This window comes from Artemia franciscana, chromosome 5, assembly GCF_032884065.1.
Source record: "Artemia franciscana chromosome 5, ASM3288406v1, whole genome shotgun sequence".
Lineage (NCBI taxonomy): Eukaryota > Metazoa > Arthropoda > Branchiopoda > Anostraca > Artemiidae > Artemia > Artemia franciscana.
In genome coordinates, this window is record NC_088867.1 from 16,271,707 (window position 1) to 16,293,592 (window position 21,886).

Genomic DNA, 21,886 nt, shown 5'->3' on the forward strand with positions numbered 1-21,886 from the left:
GACACCATAGTCATGCGTCATTTTGATTTTATTCAAAACTGTGATTATAATGTGGCTGGGGCACTGAATTTGAAATATTTATATCAGGTAAAGGTATTGGATTTGCAATTCAACTCATAAGCTAGATGGCAGAAACTGTCCTTTTTCGTAAATTGAGTGAGTTGGCGGTCCCTTGAACTTAAACTGTCTGTGTCATGAACTGTCAAAGCTCTGGAACAAATTCGTTGGAAATATTATGGCTCGGTATTTGAGGAAATATTTAAACTCATTCCAGTCTGCCAAAAATTAAGCACTCTGAAGTGATCAGTTGTTTGGTCACCTCGTGGTCCGAGAAGTTAAAAAGGAACCATAATCACGTAAGTTTTTGCTTTACTATACATACAATTGTGCTCGTCATAAATAACCACATGTAATTGATTTAACTCTATCCATTTAATTAAATCTACACAATTTTTTCTCTACTAACAAGAGGAGAATTTATACTTCTTTGCTTTCGAGAAGTGGATAACGTTTTTTTTTTGGTCCCTGAAAGAAGTATAAGCTATGGGTTTTCTTCATTATGTCTTTCGGCTGACAGAGTTTTCAGCTATTAAAATGTAAAAAAAACTAGTCTTTTATTTCACCCTAAAATATCATTGTTTTACACATAATTAGTCGTGTTAAATTCATCGAGGAATAGAATGCACAGGAGTTTTATTTTCTTGGATACTATGTAGAAATGCTTAGGCTATTGAGTATTGACGGGTTACGTCAATAAACCTGGTTTTTGCAAGAAATGCAAACGTACCTTAAAAGGACAATTAGTAGTTGATGAATTGAATAAATTTTATAGAATACGTTAAATTTTAAAATTATAGGTATTATTTACCATCAGAAAGACAAGAAATACGTATTCTCGGGGATCAAAAGGAAATTTTAGGTTATTGACAAGAAATACCTTTTTATTAACTAGTTATTTACGTACTTGTCCATTATTCAGAAAACTTCCAAGTTGCTCTTCAGAAATTCTATGACTTCTAAGTCGGTCACTCCTGGCGAAAAAAAAAGCATAACAAATAAGTATGAGTTCGCAACACAAAAATACTTGTAGTAACAAACTATCCCCTCAAATCCCCTCTTCGTAGTAACAAACTATGCGTTAAGATCAAACTATGTCAATAGTAACCGAAACTCTCCCGAATTTCTTACAAGTAAATTCACCCGTCAAAAGCTATTAAGATAACGACTTTTATGTAACTTCATATTTCAGTGAATGGCCATGGACATTGAAGCATTGGTGATTTCTGTTAGCTACATCGTTCTTACATCGGCTTTTTGCTTCTATGTTCGCAAAGCGGTTGAAAGCTATGTTACTGCAGAACCGTCCCGATTCATATGTCTAGAATTCTTGGCCACTGCAGAGATGTGTGCCACTGGATTTGAACTACTCGTCAGTAAGCTACTTGTTTTGTACACATATCCACCATAAATACATCGCCAGGGGGATTGGTTTGGGGAAATGGCTCCTCTGCTTAGTTATAACAAATGCTTTTTAACTTTTTTCCAAATTTAAAATAATTGGGAATAAACGTACAGACGAGTCAGACAAGTGTATGCAAAGCCAAAGGACTTATCAATAATAGAATATTTAAAGTTTTATTCATTTTTTTATTAAATTTTATTTTTAATCTGTGCATTAGTGTTTTAAATTTGCAGTTTTAGCTACCGTTGCATACTAATGACTTTTTAATAGGCTTGTTTTAACAAATACATCCAAATCCCTGTCCTTGAATCCCCTTCAATTGCTTGAAGTTAGTCATGGAACTGAACAAAACACACATAAGGGCATTTCACGGCATTAGCTACAAGAACAGAGCTCATATGGCACTTGTGACGAGGCAAGAAGAGCTAAGAGCCAAGAGATCATATGGTATGAGCTCTAGCAAAATTCTGTGAATCAATAGATTGATTTAAAAGGAAAATAAGAGGCTCAAAGCCGGTCAGGATTTAAAATAAGAGCTCTGAGTCACGATGTCTTTCTAAATATCAAAATTCATTAAGATCCGATCACCCACTCGTATGTTATAAATACCTAATTTTTTCTAATTTTTCCTCTCCCTTTAGCCACCCCAGATGGTCGAATCTGGGAAAACGACTTTATCAAGTCAATTTGTGCAGCTCCCTGACAAGCCTACCAATTTTCATCGTCCTAGCAAGTCCAGAAGCACCAAACTCGCCAAATAACTGAGCCCCTCCCCCAACTCCCCCAAAGAGAGCGAATCCAGTACGGTTCCGTCAATCACGTTTCAAGGACATTTGCTTATTCTATCCACCAAGCTTCAGCCCGATTCCTCCACTCCAAGTGTTTTCCAAGATTTCCCCTTCCAACTCCCCCAATGTCAAAAGATCTGGTCGGGATTTGAAATAAGAGCTCTGAGACATGAATTCCTTCTAAATATCAAATTTCATTGAGATCCGATTACCTATTCGTAAAATAAAAATACCCCAATTTTCACGTTTTCCATGAATTCCGGTTTCCCCCTCCAGCTCCCCCCAATGTCACAGGATCTGGTCGGAATTTAAAATTAGAGCTTTAATGCGCAATACCCTTATAAATATCAAATTTCATTAAGATCTGGTCACCCTTTCGTAAGTTAAAAATACCACAATTTTCAAATTACCCCCCCCCCCAACTCCACCAAAGAGAGCAGATCTTGTACGATTATGTCAGTCACGTGTCTTAGACAGGTTCTTATTCTTCTCATCCAATTTCATCCTGATCTCACCGCTTTAAGAGTTTTCTAAGATTTCCGGTTCCTCTCAACTGCCCCCCTCCCAAATTACGCTGGATCCGGTTGAGATTTAAAATAGGAGATCTGAGTCACGAGGTCCGATTCGATTCCACAAATCTAAGCGTTTTCCATGATTTTAGGTTCCCCCACCCCAAACTCCCCCCGATGTCACCAGATCCGGTCGGGACTTAAAATAAGAGCTTTGAGACACGATATCCTTCTAAATATCAAATTTCATTGAGATCCCATAACCCATTCGCAAGTTAAAAATACCTCATTTTTTCTAATTTTTCAGAATTAACCCCCCCCCCCCCCAACTACCCCAAAGAGAGCGGATCCGTTCCGGTTATGTCAATCATGTATCTAGGACTTGTGCTTATTTTTCCCACCAAGTTTCATCCTGATCCCTCCACTCCAAGTGTTTTCCAAGTTTTAGGTTTCCCCCTCTCAACTCCCCCCAACGTCACCAGATCTGTTCGGGATTTAAAATAAGAGCTCTGAGAAACGATACCCATCTAAATATCAAATTTCATTGAGATCCGATCACCCGTTCGTAAGTTAAAATTCCAATTTTTCAGAATTACCCCTCCCCCCCCCCCCAACTACCCACAAGAGAGCGGATCCATTCCGGTTATGTCAATCATGTATCTAGGACTTGTGCTCATTTTTTCCACCAAGTTTCATCCCGATCCTTCCACTCTAAGTGTCTTCAAAGATTTTAGCTTTCCCCCTCCCACCCACCCCTCCAATGTTACCAGATCCGGTCGGGATTTAAAATAAGAGCTCTGAGACACGATATCCTTCTAAATATCAAATTTCATTGAGATTAGATCACCCGTTCGTAAATTAAAAATACCTCATTTTTTCTAATTTTTCAGAATTAACCCCCCCCCAACTACCCCAAAGTGAGCGGATCCGTTCCGGTTATGTCAATCATGTATCTAGGGCCTGTGCTTATTTTTCCCACCAAGTTTCATCCAGATCCCTTCACTCTAAGTGTTTTCCAAGTTTTAGGTTTCCTCCTCCCAACTCCTCCCCCCGCAATGTCACCAGATCAGGTTAGGATTTAAAATAAGAGCTCTGAGACACGATATCCTTCTAAATATAAAATTTCATTGAGATCCGATCGCCCTTTCGTAAGTTAAAAACACCTCATTTTTTCTTATTTTTTCAGAAATACCCCCCCCCCCCCAATACCCTAAAGAGAGCGGATCCGTTCCAGTTATGTCAATCATGTATCTAAGACTTGTGCTTATTTTTCCCACCAAGTTTCATTCCGATCCCTCCACTCTAAGTGTTTTCCAAGATTTTAGGTTTCCCCCTCCCCCCCCCCAATGTCACCAGTTCTGGTCGGGATTTAAAATAACAGCTCTGAGACACTATATCCTTCCAAACATCAAATTTCATTAAGATCTGATCAACCGTTCGTAAGTTAAAAATACTTCAATTTTTCTATTTTTTCCGAATTAACGGGCCCCCCACTCCTCCCAGATGGTCAAATCGGGAAAACGACTATTTTTGATTTAATCTGGTCCGGTCCCTGATACGCCTGCCAAATTTCATCGTCCTAGCTTACCTGGAAGTGCGTAAAGCAGCAAAACCGGGACCGACAGACCGACAGAATTTGCGATTGCTATATGTCACTTGGTTAATACCAAGTGCCATAAAAAGGGAACAAAGATAGATTCGTAGTCGGAAAGCTTTTGTGCCAAACATAAAAAAAAAAAAAATTCAGAAACTTATTTAACTCTGAACTATCATGTGCACATTTTTTTTCAAAGTAATGTTCAATAGTGAAGACAAAGCCCAGTTCCTAAACTTCTTGTAACTAAAACTCCTGTTATGCTGGCATGACAGGGTATTAGATCCTTCCCGCCAATGGGCATCTATATATTACAGCTATATTTTACCTGATTGTATTTTAAGAAGCCAAATAAACTATTGAGTTTCTTTTTTTATTTTTTGTTTAAGTTTTTTCTATCGTCTTGTGATTTTATATTTTTATTCACTATTTATTGTTTTGGATTGTCTAGCTTTTTTAGAGGATATTACATTGTACAATCTATTGTATTGGCCAATTACCATATCTAAATTGGCCAGTTTATATTTTAACATATTGGACCAATTACTGGTAAAAAGTTTCATGGCCTAGCATGGGTGTATAAATTAAACTAAAATAAACTTTTGGTTGGTACTTTTTTGTTGTAGTTGCCGAGGCTCACGGTCTCTGGATCTATGCTGTTTGCCTGTTCTTGTTTACAATCTACTTTTCGAAGTGTTGTGGTGAAGCCTGTGCCTGTCCTTATATCTACATCGAAAATTACTTAAGTGGCAGCATTGATTCTACAAGGGCAGTTTTAGCTATTGCTGCCGAGATTGCTGGTGGCTTAGCCGTATTTCAGTAAGTCTGTGCATCTCTAGCAAGATTACTACATTTCTAGCAAGATTAAATTTTGTGTTATTTTATTTAATTTTAATTTTTACTGGCACTAACAATGATGTTTTGTTAAGTCTAGGCACACTCGAGAAACGGTCTTCTGTCCTGCCGTGCACGTTAATGGTGGTTGTTTATCTAGTAATTTAAACGTCAATAATGACGAAGACCACACTGCCTTTCCATAATACAACAACAAAAAAGAGAATAATGAAGACTTTTTTCCCAAGACAGTGAACCAACAAAACCTATTTGAATATTATTTAATAAACCTATTTAGAAGGCAAATATCGCAATAAGAAATCATTCCAATTTTTAATAAATACAGTTAGTGAAATGAATGAACCTTTTTATCTTGTAAAATGTTAGCTTTTATCACACAGTCTTGGATGAACTTTTCGTTAAGAAGTAATGATACCAAGGCTATTTAAAAAAATGGATTTTTAACTGAGAACTTTTATTGTAAGTGTTTTATTGTTCTTATTTTCTTTGCTGAAGACGGCCCTTAGATATGGGGCTGAAATATTCAAATAGGTTTTGTTGGTTCACTGTCTTGGGAAAAAAGTCCTCATTATTCTCTCTGTTGTTGTTGAACTTAAACGTCTATTTTGCCATTTTTCTTCATATTTTGCATTTATGTAATTTGTTGTAAGAACATAGCTTTTATATTAAAAAACGAAGATATGAAGGTGAAATGACAAAAAAAGCCTCAGATAAAGATAAATAAAAATTAAAAAAGTAAATGTAAAACATCAGTTTACCGTCCATGTTGTGAAGTAAAATTTGTCCGAGGGGAGAAATTAGAATACATAAACTTTAAACTTTTTTCACATGATGAACACTGGTCCACGTGGCGCAGGTATCGATCTCCTGATTCGTTTCCGTTCGGTCGGGAGTGAAATACATGGCTGGGAAAAAATCATTTGATGCTGGGTCGACCCCGGCTAAGCTTACAAAGTCACGCCGTTGAACTACGCTCGGAGCCAATAAATTACCTACACAAAGACTCGAACCCCTGCAAAAATGGACATAGGATTGCAATCTTCAGCGCACTAATGAATCAGCTAGCTGACACACTGCTACACGACACATACATAGCTAAAATAAACACAGGGTAACCTAACTGGTTACATCTCTATTTTGTCACTACAAATCCTTCAAATAAGCGGTCTCATTGATACATTATAATCATATCTCGGGAGCTCATATCCTCTCCCCCGAATAACAATCCCCAAAAGAAAGAAACTAAGTAAAAATTATGCTTAATAAAAAAAAAATCTTCTTAATATGAATATAAGGGTATGAGAGCTCCAGAACTCATTTTAGAATATAAGATGTACTTTTATCACTACAATACCATTATGATTTTGAATACAAGGAGCCACATATATAGGGATAAGTAGCCACTGCATACTGCAAAGACTTTTGCCAAATAGAATATTGTTGTTACTATACCACTTTAGAATATATATTTTTCAGCTAAGAGTTTCCATTTTTCAGTGATCAATTTTACAGTTTTTACCGATGTGTTTAAACTTATAATTAGCATCGGTCAATATCTTTTTATTTTAAAAACAGTTCCCAGACGGAGATAGTAATCAGTCTAAGCAGGGCTGCGACGATTATATTCAAGACGGTAGGCAAAACGTTGGGGGGCCTGAAGGCCAAAACCACCGTAAAACTTCATGGGTGGCTCAGCCTTGTATAAAAAGCTGGAAAGGTCTCTTAGAACCTGGATAATTACACTTTATTATGCTAGATCAATTTCACCCTACTAGAATTATTCCCATATGGTCCTTCAAGTGCAAGGTCAAGGGATTTAAACTAAAAGGATAGATCTCTACACTATCCGTAAATATACACTTTATTATGCTTGATAATTCTTATTCTATTAGAATCTGGAATAGGGTCAAAATCACAACAACTAAACTCAGCCTCTTCCATAAGGGAATAACCTTGCATCCCTGCCCGTAAAACGGGTTTTCACTGAAATTGGGGCTTTGGTATCTTGGCTAGTGCTTCTCCGCATCTTGAATTAGGGCTGCAGCTTAATAGTTTCAGTATTAAAGGTATATGAAGTTAAGGTATACTCTTGCTTGTTTGGATACCCCAGGAAGACTAATAAATAAAAGTAAATAAAGAAGTTCTTCATCAGATAGAAAAAAAACTTTTTTCTGGATATTTGGATTTTTAGAAACAGTTGATAATTCAAAGATACACTTTTTATACTTTTAAATGAATTTTTGCATCTATTTAAGCATTTTTCAAGTTAGATAATGGTGATTAATACTAGACAATTTTTCTGAGGGCTTCAAATTTTTTTCATGGAAACCGGCCAAGGGGTGATAGAAAGTCAAAGTCGCCTTTTAATAGAAAACATGATAGTACCTCCCTATATAGAGATTAGATCAACCATGGTTTGGTCTGGGAGCATGATGGAGGCATTAGACCAACAAAGATTTGTTCCCTGTTTTCTTCTACCAATATCTTTTTCAAATTACGATGGTTGAAAATCCTCCATCGATTCTCATTTAGAGAAAAATTCTGCTAAACTGTCGGCATGAGAGGAGGAGGTTGTAGGGAGGGGGGTCTGGACCACTTTGGTTCATAAGTTCAAACAAAAATCCTTGTGCCATTTCGTTGCGAACAAATTATAACATACTTACTTTCAGTCTAAAAATCCAGAGGAAAGTGGGGGGCTTGAGGGGCTAAGGGCCTAATTTGTGCCTCCAAACATGTGAATCTGTGAATCGAAATCTCTTGTATTTTTTTTAGCTTAGCCAAGGTGTCGCATGCCTGTTTTCTACCAAAAAGTTGGTACGGGGCAGGGTATCGGAGGTGTCTGTAGGCCCTAGCCCAAATTGGCCCTAAAATCATAAGATTTGCATTGAAATCTTTGAATAAAAAATTGTTTGATGATCCAAGTTCAAATAAGATCCTTCAAACACTAAGATCCTACATTTGAAGCAAAAACCTGACAGAGCGATGGTGGGTGTTCTCCAATCATACAAATTGAAAGCGGGATAAAATCTTTTTTCAACAATATGCAGCCTGCCTACCTTTCTGTTGAAAAGCTGGTCTTGCGTTTCTGCTTCCCTTGACCAAAAATACTGATGGTAGGAAGGACAAGGGTGTAGGAGGGTAAAATATCCCTGATTCAGAAAAACAGGTGACATAATCCCTTTTTGAAAACTAACATTAAAATGTCCCAACGTAGGAAGGCCCGTGAATTAAGTCAAAAATTCTATTTTTTTTCTTTAGTTATTGTTAGGGTATACCTTTTAGACATTTTTATCTCATCGGCAGAAAAAATTTAAAAATATTTTCTTAGGTATGTTAACGCACTCTGGAGTCTTGGTTTGGAGTTACATCACGTTGGTCGTTCTGTCTGGATATGTGAAGCGGCTTTGCAGGTTTTTATCTTTAGTTTTCTTTTTTATGTTCTGGCCCTACAACATTTAAAAATGTTTTTCATAAATTCCACTTTGAAGTTGACAGCAATGGAAAAAAGAAGTAGAAATGAGGAAGCTACTAAGTTTTGAAATATATAAGATACAAAATTATGCTAAAAAGAAGTTTTTATTGTGAAGGTTTCTATAAGAAATGGTTTAAATATCTTGCGAGTTGTTTATATCAGTTTGTTTGAGAAGCTGAATAGATAGATATATCGATAGATACTTGCCGCTTTTGCCAAAAGCCGCTTTGGGCCATGGAAAAAAAAACAAAAAAAACACACACGCACAAAATAATAGCATGTGATAATAATACTCATAGCAAAATATAGTATATACAAATAACAATACAAAATAACAAAACAAAACAAAACAAAAACATAATAAAGCACATAAAACCATTAAAAAAACTTAAATAATTATACAAAATCTCAAAAACATGACAGATATAGATAGATAGATAAATATTTAATGCTCTAGAGCCAAAAGGCCCATGGCTACAAAAAATAACAAACAAGCAAAAAAATAGATTACATACATTCAATATTAATTTCAGCATTAATTTCAACATTCAACATTAATTTCAATACTCACAAACAAATTGACTCAACAGCACTCAACTAATATTCAACCAAATAACTAATTTTCAACCAAACAAACATCCGGTAGTAAAAAGCCTTAATCTTTTAACTGAATTTGCAACAAAAATACCACACTTCCAAAATTAAAAGAAACCATAGACCCAAACCCCAACTCCAAAGATGTTCCTATCGTATTGTGTAATATTGCCTAGGTTGCGATAATGAACATGAAGAATCATATTTTACAATTAAGGCTACTTGCTAAAATCGGGTCTACGCACTAAAAAGCAGGGGTAAAATGCATCTTGAAAAATCCGTGGGAGTAATTTTGCTGTTTCTTTCAATGAAAATACAAATAAAGGGCATTCTCCAATGAATAACCTCAATAAAAGGTATTTCAAAAACTTGAGGGTAAAAAAGACTAATAAAAACAAGAGCTAAGAGCTCATATGGCACTTGTGACGAGCCAAGAAGAGCTAAGAGCCAAGAGATCATATGGTATGAGCTCTAACAAAATTCTATGAATCAATAGATTGATTTAAAAGGAAAATAAGAGGCTTAATGCCGGTCAGGATTTAAAATAAGAGCTCTGAGTCACGATGTCCTTCTAAATATCAAAATTCATTAAGATCCGATCACCCACTCGTATGTTATAAATACCTAATTTTTTCTAATTTTTCCTCTCCCTTTAGCCCCCCAGATGGTCGAATCTGGGAAAATGACTTTATCAAGTCAATTTGTGCAGCTCCCTGACACGCCTACCAATTTTCATCGTCCTAGCACGTCCAGAGGCACCAAACTCGCCAAATCACTGAACCCCTCCCCCCAGCTCCCCCAAAGAGAGCGAATCCAGTACGGTTCCGTCAATCACATATCAAGGACATTTGCTTATTCTATCCACCAAGCTTCATTCCAATTCTCCACTCCAAGTGTTTTCCAAGATTTCCCCCTCCAACTCCCCCCAATGTCAAAAGATCTGGTCGGGACTTGAAATAAGAGCTCTGAGACATGAATTCCTTCTACATATCAAACTTCATTAAGATCCGATCACCTATTTGTAAGATAAAAATACCCCAATTTTCACGTTTTCTAAGAATTCCGGTATCCCCCTCCAACTCCCCTTATGTCGCAGTATCTGGTCGGAATTTAAAATTAGAGCTTTAAAGCACAAGATCCTTCTAAATATCAAATTTCATTGAGATCGGGTCACCCTTTCGTAAGTTACAAATACCTCAATTTTCAAAATTAACCCCCCCCCCCCAAAACCACCAAAGAGAGCAGATCCGGTCCTGTTATGTCAGTCACGTATCTTAGACAGGTTTTTACTCTTCCCATCCAGTTTCATCCTAATCTCACCGCTTTTAAGTATTTTCCAAGATTTCCAGTTCCCCCCAACTGCCCCCCCCCCCAATTACGCTGGATCCGGTTGAGATTTAAAATAAGAGATCTGAGTTACGAGGTCCCTCTAAATATGAAGTTTCATGAAGATCCGATCACTCCTTCGTAAGTTAAAAATACATAAGTTTCATCCCGATTCCTCCGCTCTGTTTTCAAAGTTTTAGGTTTTCCCCTCACAACTACCCCCCCAATGTCACCAGATCAGGTCGGAATTTAAAATAAGAGCTCTGAGACACGATACGATATGATGAGACTAAATATCAAATTTCATTGATATCCGATCACCCGTTTGGAATATAACTATTACAATAGTACTTTTTTGTACTTCAGAGCTTTTCCACTGAAGAAATGGTACCAAAAGTGTTGTTTTCAGTGCTATATCGCACTTACGATTGATAGAATTGTTAAAAAAAAAAGCACTTATATATGAGCAATAGCTTTCAAATGAGCCATTAAACATCACTCTTATAAGTTTTGCTTGCCCAATAGGCCTAGCTTTTCCACTAGAGATACGACACCAAAAGCGCCGTTTTTAGTGCTATTTGGAACTTGCAGATGGTGGAATTTATAGGAAGAACGTAGATATGAGCAATATATTTTATATGAGCTATGAAAAATTGGTCTTCGATGTTCTGGTAGCCTGCTAGTGCCACCCCTTGAGAAATGTCAAAAAACTACCATTTTAGTGCCATATGGCACCTGCAGACGGCAGAATTTATAGAAAGCACGTAGATATGCAAAATAGCTTTTGAATGAGCCATTAAGCATCTCTTTGTGATTTTCAGGTAGCCCGTTAGGCCTGCTAAAAAAAAAAAAAAAAAAAACAAAAAAACGGGAGACATGATCAGTGCTTCCCATGCAAAAAAGTGATTTTCCTTGTTGTTCAGGGAGGAGGACTGTAATTTCACTGTATGAGGTGTTTGACCATGCTGATTCAAATGGTACACTTTTCATTTTCTGATACCATTTTCGATTGGTTTTAGGCTTCTTTCGAAATCACCATAAGTTTCTTTTCGTAATAAACTTTTACTTTAAGACGAACCGAAATAATAGTTACCATTCCTGAGTCAGTGTCAGATGGCAATTTTTTTAACTAGGCAGTTTTTTTTTCGAAACTCGTTTTTTAACTCTTGGCTACTATGGGCTGTGGTTCGCTCTATACTAGGTTGCAGCTACCACTGCAACCATGATTCATTCTATTTCTACTTTTATTTAGATTCAGAATTTTACTGCGGCTAAACAGTTCAAATAGTTCACCGCTAAATATCACCGGACTTTCTTCCTCCTTAACGAGATCAGTTTTCCACCTTATCAGTGGTTGTTCCACCTTTGATATTTGCTTCATTGAAATAGAATAAAAAAAAACTATAATTATTTATATTCAACATTTGTTTGGAAGCTCACGTTTCATCAGAAGTTTTAATTACTGTTGGCATTCTTTCATTGCTAAGATTTCTTATATCTGTATTTAGACATATGCATACATATTATACATACTTTATATATGCACATATACTATACATACTCCATGTATATATATACTTCATTTAGTTTTGTTTTTTCTAAGGTTCCTGTTTTACTTGGTGCTTTAGCCGAGGGCATTGGAACTTGTCTGTGTCGGCTTTCTTCTAAGGCGCTTTCGGACACGGATGTATCTGTCAGCTTTGCATTAGATTCATTTATTGGAACTTCTATCGTCTTGGCAGGTATTTTTTTTTTCTTATGCTTCTCTTACTTGTTACTAACTAAATATTCTAGAGGAAAGAGAGTACGGAAGATAAATTTCACAAAAAATATTGATTTCATATATAAGGCCCAAATACTGGACCATGTTAGTATTCTGATATGGAAATATTTGTTTGATGTAGAGCAATGTATGCATATGTTTTTTCTTTATTTTGATATAGTAACAATGGTTTAATTCTAGCCCGCTAATACAAAAGATGTGCTGTCGCCTTTTCTCTTCGTCTTAGTTGAAGACTAGATCTTTAGATAGATAAATGAACAAGTAGTCTGAATTGCAGGAAAGTTTTTTCAGGATGTCAGTTTTATCGATGATGTTTAGCTAACGGAAGCTAGCAAGCAAAAGCTTCAAGAATTCATGAACAAACTCGTGTAGAAAGCTGAACTGTTTCTGACTACACATCAACGCTAAAAAGACTAAAGCTATGTCACTTAGCAAGTCACCCCTGGGAATTCAACTAGGAGATAGGGAAATCGAATAGGTAAAATAGTTCAAATATCAAGCAGTACAGTATCTTTCGGTGGGGGCTTTACGCCCCATTACGCACCAGAACTGTCCTAGACAACACAACATTTCAAAGACTTCTACCAGTCAAGAAATCTACGGTATACTCACATAAGCTGAAACTCAGACTGTTCCAGAGCAATGTTTTGTCTGTTCTGAGTCATTCTACGGAATGCCTAAAGTTAGCCTCGGAACAAGAGAAACGTCTTACCACCTTTGAAAAAAACTGTCTTCATCAGATCCTACGGATCAGTTAGTGACACCATGTTAACAACGACGAGATCCGTACTCCCATATGCCAACTAGACACCACCTCGATTGTGAGGCAGCAAAGATGGATATACCTTGGACATTCATATGTACCCCAGATCATAGACTCCCTAAGAAACTCCTCCACTAGCGACTGGGAGGTACCCGTCAACAAGGAAGACCAAAGAAAACGCTCTGTAGAACGTACGAACCTGACAGAATAGCCCTCCAGGCAAGTCTCATTATAAACAGACCTTTTGAAGTGAACTGTATCGAGACAGAGAAACGGATATTTTTCTAAAATTACACAATTGTTTCAGGTCAATGACTTTTGATATTTTCCTTTAAACATAATCAATTTTACATCCTATGAATCATCGCAATAACGATATCTTTTAAATACAAATGCTAGCATAAAATTCCTTTGATTTAAATTACAATGCTTGAGTCTAACAGTCCGAGGAAGCATAAATATTCAGGCGGTAAATTTGAAAACGCGATATCTATATGTAAATAGAGATTTTAGCTGCAGGAATGCACTGCAGGGCTGACGCAGGGACCTTAGTAGTCAAGAAGCGTCGTTAATTCTTAAATAAAGATTTTAAGCAGCATTTAAAACTTCAAAAAAAGTATAAATCTCTTCTCAAGAATACTTCAAAGATGTTAGGGGTTTTTCTGAAAGAAAAAAACTACCCCAGATAGTTTTTGTGTTTAACTGGTATTATGTTTTTTTTATATGTTAATTTTGAATAATTACATGCTGCTTCAAGTGATAAGATAACAACATAAGTTGATGTCCATGAAGTATATTCAAGCTGCTTCACGTAATGTATAAAACTTGTTTTATTTAAAGAGGATCAATTCAATTCATTTCTCACCTCCCATGTTTTGTGCGGGAATAATGTTACTTTAGTTTACTGAGGAGGAATAAGCAAACGTGTTTTGTTTTATTAAGAAATGATAAATATTGATTCTTCTAACGAACTGTATGTAAGGAGTGACCAGGCTGAATAGTAACCGAAACTCTAAAAAACGGAATTTCGATACCAATAGATACATCAAAAGAAACAGCTTATTATACTGATTTCAAATATGTAAGTTTCATTAAGTTTAGTCTTACCCCTTAAAGGTAACGAGCCTTAAAAAAATTGCCTGATTTTCAAAAAAAAATGGGAAACACCCCCTAAAAATCGAAGAATCTTAATAAAAAGCACACCATCAGATTCAGCGGTTCAGAAAACACTACTGCAAAGGTTACAAGCTCCTTTCTGCGAATGTGGAATTTTGTATCTTTTGCCAGAAGAAAGATCATGAATGCGTGCTTATTTGTTGTTTTTTTTTTACCAAGGGTGATCGTATCGACCCGATGGTCCTAGAATATCGTGAGAGGGCTCTATCGAACGGGAGTTGAAAGTTCTGGTTCCCTTTTTAAGTGACCGAAACATTGGATGGTAACTAGCCTTCCCCGTCCATTTTTCCAAATCGTCCGATCAAAATGTTGAGATAGCCATTTTGTTAATCATAGTCGAAAGGCCCAATAACTATGCCTTTGGATATAACATCATCCCTCCCTTCCCCCTAGAGCCTCAAGGGCAAGGTCTTTACGTTATGAAATTTGCGCATTGTTTACGCATAGTATTTGTTATTAGAAGTATGTATTCATTTTCGGGTGAAAGGAGACGTATTTTCTGCGGGGGGTTTAGTATAAAATGTAAGGTATAAAGCAAACATTAGCATAAAGAACGGGATGTTGAAGAGGGGACAACACCTTTCATATAATAATTTCTGATCGTTTTAAGTTTTAATTTCGTTCCTTACTTTCAGTTGAAAAAACTTTTTTTTATTTAATTTAATAGTGATAAGGACTTGTTAGTGAAGCATGTTTGAAAGGCTGTTGGAGAAAACCGTATATGGAACTGAGAAGAATGTTCACCAGATTCGAAAACAAACTATTTTTTTGTTTCGGAAATAACTGTGAACATCCCTGGTATAAATTTGTTATGAGTTTCATACTTCTTTCAAAGTTAAAAATTTAACTCTTTATTAATTTAAATTCGTTAGTTAATTTAAGTTGACATTATTCCTTAATGAAATATAAAAAGTGCGGAATCAATTGGAAAGACTCTTTCCTCATAAAACAGTAGCCTACTTACTTACTTACTTACTTAAGTCTCCTGCCGGGCACTGCCTGGCGTAGAGAGTGACGTCTGCCTCCTCCATCCAATTCGTTCCATGGCGAGAATTTGCTCTTCGCCCTGTCTGATGTTTGCCATCGTCAAGAACTCGGACAGCCTGTTGGACCAACGTTTCTTCGGTCGGCCGCAAGGTCGCTTCCAACCGACTTTGATAGGGTCGAAGTCGTAGATCGTCTTTGCGGGTAGATGTGGTGGAATTCGAAGCAGGTGCCCGAACCAAAAGGACTAAAGTGAAATTTCTTTATTAAATCCCAGATTATGTAGCTTGAGCAGCTAGTGTTAGTGGTTCTCGAACTATTTTCAGCAGTTTTTAGTAAGAAATGGGCTTGAATACAAATGCTTATAATATAACTTGACTTTTAAATTCGGATGTTAAAATTTTGTATATGCAATTACACTCTTCAAATATATTGAATATAATAAGTAAAGTTTCGAGGTATGCTTTAAATATGTTATAAGATTAAATCCAAATAGATTAGGTACTGTGGGGGAACTAAACCCTAGCAAACAATTATAGACTCAATTTTTCAACTTGGGTGCTTTGGGTAAGTTTAGAGGGAGGATTCTACCCTTGGAAAATGAATCAAAAGGAGGGAGATTGACATTCTAACCCCACGAGATAAATATCACCGTAAATATCATTTTTATGCGAGCCTTTAGATAAGCTACTGCCCGAGTTTATATCTATAGAGGCTCAACCCAGGTACAAAAGCAACGAGTTTAGTTCTATCGTTGCCCCCCTAAAATGCTTTCAGGAAAGCCAGAACCAAATTTTAGTGTGAGGAACAAGGGTGGAGGGTGGCAGCCCCCTATATAAAGTTGATGATTTCTGTTTATATTTAGTTTTAATGCCATTCTTTATTTTTATTAAATAATTTTTTAACAAATTGTATCTGCAAGGTAAAATTTTCCATTTGACCTTATCACTTAGTACAGGTTGTGGGATAGAATATAAATCTCTTCCAGGGTGTTCCAGTGATATGGAGTGAGATCTCCTGAAGGTTCCTAGAAATTGTTTGTTTTGTTTTGAGACTGAAATGCGCAGAACCCCAACATTTGGATATAGAAATGTATTTTCTTAGTTTCAGTTTTCCCCTGTCTCCTAAAAAACTATTGTCATATTATCTTCGGCTATTTGGCCAAATCCACCTATAAATGAAATTATTTCTCCATCTAAAACAAATATTTTTAGCCTGGAACTTCTCTGGAGGTTACTTCAATCCAGCCTTGGCCACCTCTATGAAGTATGGATGCCTTGGCCACACTGCAGCCGAACACTTCATGGTATATTGGATTGGTGCCACTGCAGGCGCTGTTGCTGCACAATATTTATACAATCAACCAATTGTGAAGAGTCTTTTAACTGGTGGTATAGGTCCTCAGAAAGCGGACTAAGAAATATCATATGTATTTTAATTTGGTTTTATTTTTCTGCTACAATACAGCCTAACCAGAAAGCTAGAAGTTTATTTTGGATTATTGGAGTTAGGCCGCGGCGTTGTTTATGGGAGGGGGCAATTGCCCCCAGAAAATTGGAGAAAAAACTATTATATTGGCCATGCTCCTATCCAGATATGGACCACTCTTGCCCCCCTTCTCCCTCCTAATAAAAACGCTGGAGCTACTCCCCTTGAAATAGATGCAAAGTGCTAGACAGTAACATCTATATTCAAAGGAGACAGACCGGTTCATGTATCCTCTGGCAAGAATTTGGAAGATTTTTCTTTAAAAAACAAGACATTCGTTAAGCAGACCACATATCTCTAGAAAATAAAACAGACCAGTGCATAGTAAAACAGACCAGTGCATAGTACTTCAAATTGATAATTTAGGCGGACAAAATTCTCAAAAGTCCAGAATCAATGTATATCATGTTGCTTCTACAAAAGTATTCCATGCAATTTTATATTGAACATTTCGTGAATTATGTTCAGTACTTACTCACTTTAGTACACCCAGTGGGTACAAAATATAGAGAATAGCCTGCTGTGTAATGTTCTTGATTTTGCCACATATTTTGTTTTCTACCAACGGTGCTTCTGAATTTATGCTTATTGTTGCTGGAAATAATGGTCTTGCAAATAAGGATTGGGCAGTAACCTCACCATTTCTCAAAGAAAGGCTTCAAATTTTAGCACTTTTGAGTCTGGCCTATGATGATAAGGTTCGAATTTAAGGCACTATTAGAAAAGTTACAAAGAACTATTTTCCCTGAAAGGTCTACAAATTTTGCTTGACGCTTCATCTTCTTCTTCAATGAGCTGCCTGATAAATCATAGGGTGCTATTTTTATTACGTCTCTCCATGTACTTATATTTGTGTAATTAAGCTTGCATGAATATATTATAGCCTTTTCCCCTTTCATAGAGTTTAGCAGTAGACCTTACGCAAGTAGTGAAAGGGATTCTGTTACAGCTCCAATAATTGCGGCAGTTACTGTTTTGTAGAAATAAAGAACAAATTTATGATTAAAATTTTTGTGGTATTGGGAGGAAAAACTGGCGATTTTTTTCAAAGCCTATTGCACGTTACTTCGTTATGTATATAGAGCCTCAAGACCTAGCTCAGGTGAATGAATGTATTAGTTAAGGTAAAAGCTTGTTGAATCGACAGAGCTACGCACTTGCATAATGAGGATACGCTCCCAATAAAGCTTCAAGAGAGGAACAGTACAGTATGGGCAAAACGCAAAACGTTATTATATTATTATAAAATTTATATTAATTATATTTATTATATATTAATATTAGTATATTAATTAATTTATTATATTAATTATTTATTTATTAATTATATTTATTTATTTATTAATAACAAAATTTAATTAATATTGTTAAATATTAATATTTTTAAATATTATTAAACTATATTTTATATTTATATTTTATATTTTTATAATATAAAAATATTATTAAAATAATTTAATATTATTTAATTAATATTTATTTATTAATTATATTAATTATAATATATTAATATATTAATTATATATTAATATTTATTATATATTAGTTATTTTATTATATAGTATCATTAATTATTATAAAATAATCTGCAAAAACGCAACCAGCCATATTTGTTGTACTTCAAAATTCTGTCTGTAAGAGTTTAGAGTAAGCCAAAAAGACTAAGTAAATTTAAGGTAAAGAACAATAACAATTCGTTGCACGTAAGCTGTATTGCGTCCAAAAAAATGTAGAACAGTTTTAGCCAAAAATACCAAGTCAATCTAAGGCAAAAAACAATAAACATATGTCGCACATAAGCTGTACTATATAAAAAGAAACGGTAGAACAATTTTGACAACTACTAGCCCAACTAGCCAAATAATCCGCAAAAAAACAATTAACCATATTTGTTGTACTTCAAAATACTTTCTGTAAGAGTTTAGCACAAGCCAAAAAGATCTGATTGCCCACTCGTAAGTTAAAAATACCTAACTTTTTCAAATTTTTCCTCTCCCTTCAGCTCCCCAGACGGTCAAATCGGGGAAAATGACTTTATTAAGTCAATTTGTGCATGTCCCTGACACGCCTAACAAATTTATATTGTCCTAGCACGTCCTGAAGCACCGAACCCGCCAAAGCACTGAACTCCCCCTAATTCCCCCAAAGAGAGCGAATCCAGCCCGGTTAGGTCAATCACGCATCTACAGTATTTGCTTATTCTACCCACCAGGTTTCATTACGATCTCTCCACTCTAAGCGTTTTCCAGGATTTCCATTTTAGTAACACTGCCAAAGTTTCATAGGCAGTGCTCCATTATTTTTAAATAATTGAGACAAAATTTAATATTTAGAGTAAAGAGCAAGGAGTTGAGGAGGGGACAACCCCCACCCCTCATATACGTAATAGTATCTGTTCATTTAAAGTTTTAATGTTGTTCCTTACTTTCAGTTGAAATAACTTTTTTCTTATTATTAAGTTTCCGATCGTTTTTTAAGTAATGCCAGGATATCTGGCTCCACCTCCATGGAAATATGCTCTAGATAATTCAATCCCTGTGAAAATTTACCAAGGGAAAATTACCCTTACTATCTCTACGCTTAAGATTGAGACGGTAAACAGAAAGTTAGACTTATAAAAGAAATACTCTAGAGGAATTCTGGCACATTCCCCCACTATAAGACCCCTGTAAAGCTCATCCCCTTGAAACTTCGTCTCCGTAGAACATTCTCTCCTTGCAAAACCTCCGCTACAGAAAATTCGTCTTCCCCTCACCACCTGGAAAATGTATGAATACTTCCTAATAACAAAGACTGCGTAAAAAATGGACACATTTTATAACTTAAAGATCTTTCCCCAGAGGCTGTGGGGGGGAGGGAGTTGTTATTACCAAGGCATAGTATTTGGGCCTTTTAACTATGTTGAACAAAATAGCTATCACAAATTTTGATCGGATAAGTTTGACAAAAAAGTGGCATGGGAGGGGGCCTAGTTGCCCAGAATTTTTTGCTACTTAAAAAGGGAACTGGAACTTTTAATTTCCATTAGAATGATCCCTGGCCCCTGGTTCGATGCAAAAAAAAACAACAAACAAAAAACAAATAAGCACGCAATCGTGATCTTTCTTCTTTTAAAAATTGCTAAATTCCACATTTTTGCAGATGAGAGCTTGAAACCTTTGTGGTATAATTCTTTGATACGCTGAATCTGATGCTGTGATTTTCATTAAAATTCAATGACTTCTAGGGGTTTTAACTTCTTTTTTTGAAAATCGGATACATTTTATCAGGCTCGTAGCTTTTAATGGGTAATACTAATTTTAATGAAAGTTATATATTTGGAGTCATCATAATAAGCCAATTCCTTTGATATTCTATTGGTATCAACATCCCGTTCTTCGAGTTTCGGTTACTATTGAGCCGGTTCGCTCCTTAGTTCAGTTCGTTATCATGAGCTGTTTGATATTTGGGCTGAGGGGCATCTGTTGCATCCCACTGTCTGACCCATGTTTAATTGCCCAGGCCTTGTCAAAACTGGCTTTAAAAGAATCAACAGATCATTTGAAAGAATTGAGTGGTCTTAAGTTTTCTTGCTTAGACCGCTCCACCCGCTTGTGACATGGCTAGAGAAGAGATGGTTAAATTATTTGGTATTGGCATGACTTTGGAGCAGCTTTGCTGAATGGCCTCTGGTGTGGCCGGGCAGTGTCTCCGAGCTAGAACTTAAAATGCACTAGATTAGGCTTTACTCTGTTTTTTTTTTGGTTTGTTTGTTTAGTAAATTTTTTTTTTAGTGCTTTCAAAAGAACTATTTATTATAATTAATTGGCCTCTGTGATTCAGGGGTCAATCTTTTAGAATTGGAACAAAGTTCGAACTCTAGTGTAAAGAGTGTAAAAAAAACTAGTGAAAAAAACTTATTTTTTTATTTAGTTATTATTTTATTATTTAAGAATTAGCGACGCTTCTTGACTACTAAGGTCCCTGCGTCGGCCCTGCAGTGCATTCCTGCAGCGTGATTCGATCTCTGGGTCCCATATTACCAAGCTAAGGTCAAATCCACTACGCCACCACAGGAAAGTCATAAGAACAATAATTTGAATTTAGCGCCAAAAACCACTAGCCAAAAATACTTTCTACTAACTGGCCGGAGTCCCTGATCAAGTCGAGAAAATTCTTGCCTTCTCAGGAATAACGGTCTAGCCAAATTCTGCTATGATTTATCCTCAAAGTCATGAGCATAATAATTTGAATACAGTGCCAAAACCCACTAGCCAGAAACACTGTCCACTAGCGGGCTGGGTTTTTTGTCCCTATTTAGCTTGTCCCACGCCATTTTTTTGTCAAATTTATCCGATGAAAATCTTTTGATAACTATTTTGTTCAACATAGTTAAAAGGCCCAATAACTATGCCTTGGAAATAACAACCCCTCCCCCCCCGCCCCACAGCCCCTGGGGAAAGATCTTTAAGTTATAAAATTTACGCAGTTTTTGTTATTGGGAAGTATTCATACATTTTCCAGGTGGGAGGGGAAGACGAATTTTTAGCAGCGGAGGTTTTGCATCATCCGTTCAATTTCGATTATTGCCCCGATTAAAGTTTAAGCTCATGGCTTTAGGAATAAGAGGCCTACGATCTTATTCCTTAAGTATTTACATTAAAAGTAATTTACATTAAAAAAACAGTAAGTTCACTATAAATTCGGATTATGCAAGTTTCATCTGTATCATGCTCGTAGAGATGGCCGAATCTCTTATATGTAGATATAATATATATATATATATAGGTATATATATATATATATATATATATATATATATATATATATATATATATATATATATATATATATATATATATATATATATATATATATATATATATATATATATATATTATATATATATATATATATATATATATATATATATATATATATATATCTATATATATAAAAATAAGTTGTCTGTCTGTCTGTGGATGGATCAGGTGACGTCACCTGAAAAAACTGGATCAGGTGACGTCAAAACTGAAAAAACTAAAAAAAGGCAAAAACTACAAAAAAACTAAAAACTAATAAAAAAAATAAAAAAGCTAAAAAACTAAAAAAA

General features: G+C 35.8%; 1 protein-coding gene across 1 annotated transcript; it reads left to right on the plus strand.

The window, feature by feature from the left end:
* Positions 1 to 209: 209 nt before the first annotated feature.
* Positions 210 to 16,785, plus strand: LOC136027033 (aquaporin-11-like). The gene is made up of 6 exons (XM_065703949.1): positions 210 to 356; positions 1,250 to 1,433; positions 4,980 to 5,172; positions 8,537 to 8,618; positions 12,204 to 12,342; positions 16,521 to 16,785. Exons 2-6 carry the CDS (start codon positions 1,253 to 1,255, stop codon positions 16,721 to 16,723), a joined length of 798 nt encoding a protein of 265 aa, XP_065560021.1. The 5' UTR covers positions 210 to 356; positions 1,250 to 1,252; the 3' UTR covers positions 16,724 to 16,785.
* Positions 16,786 to 21,886: the final 5,101 nt, after the last annotated feature.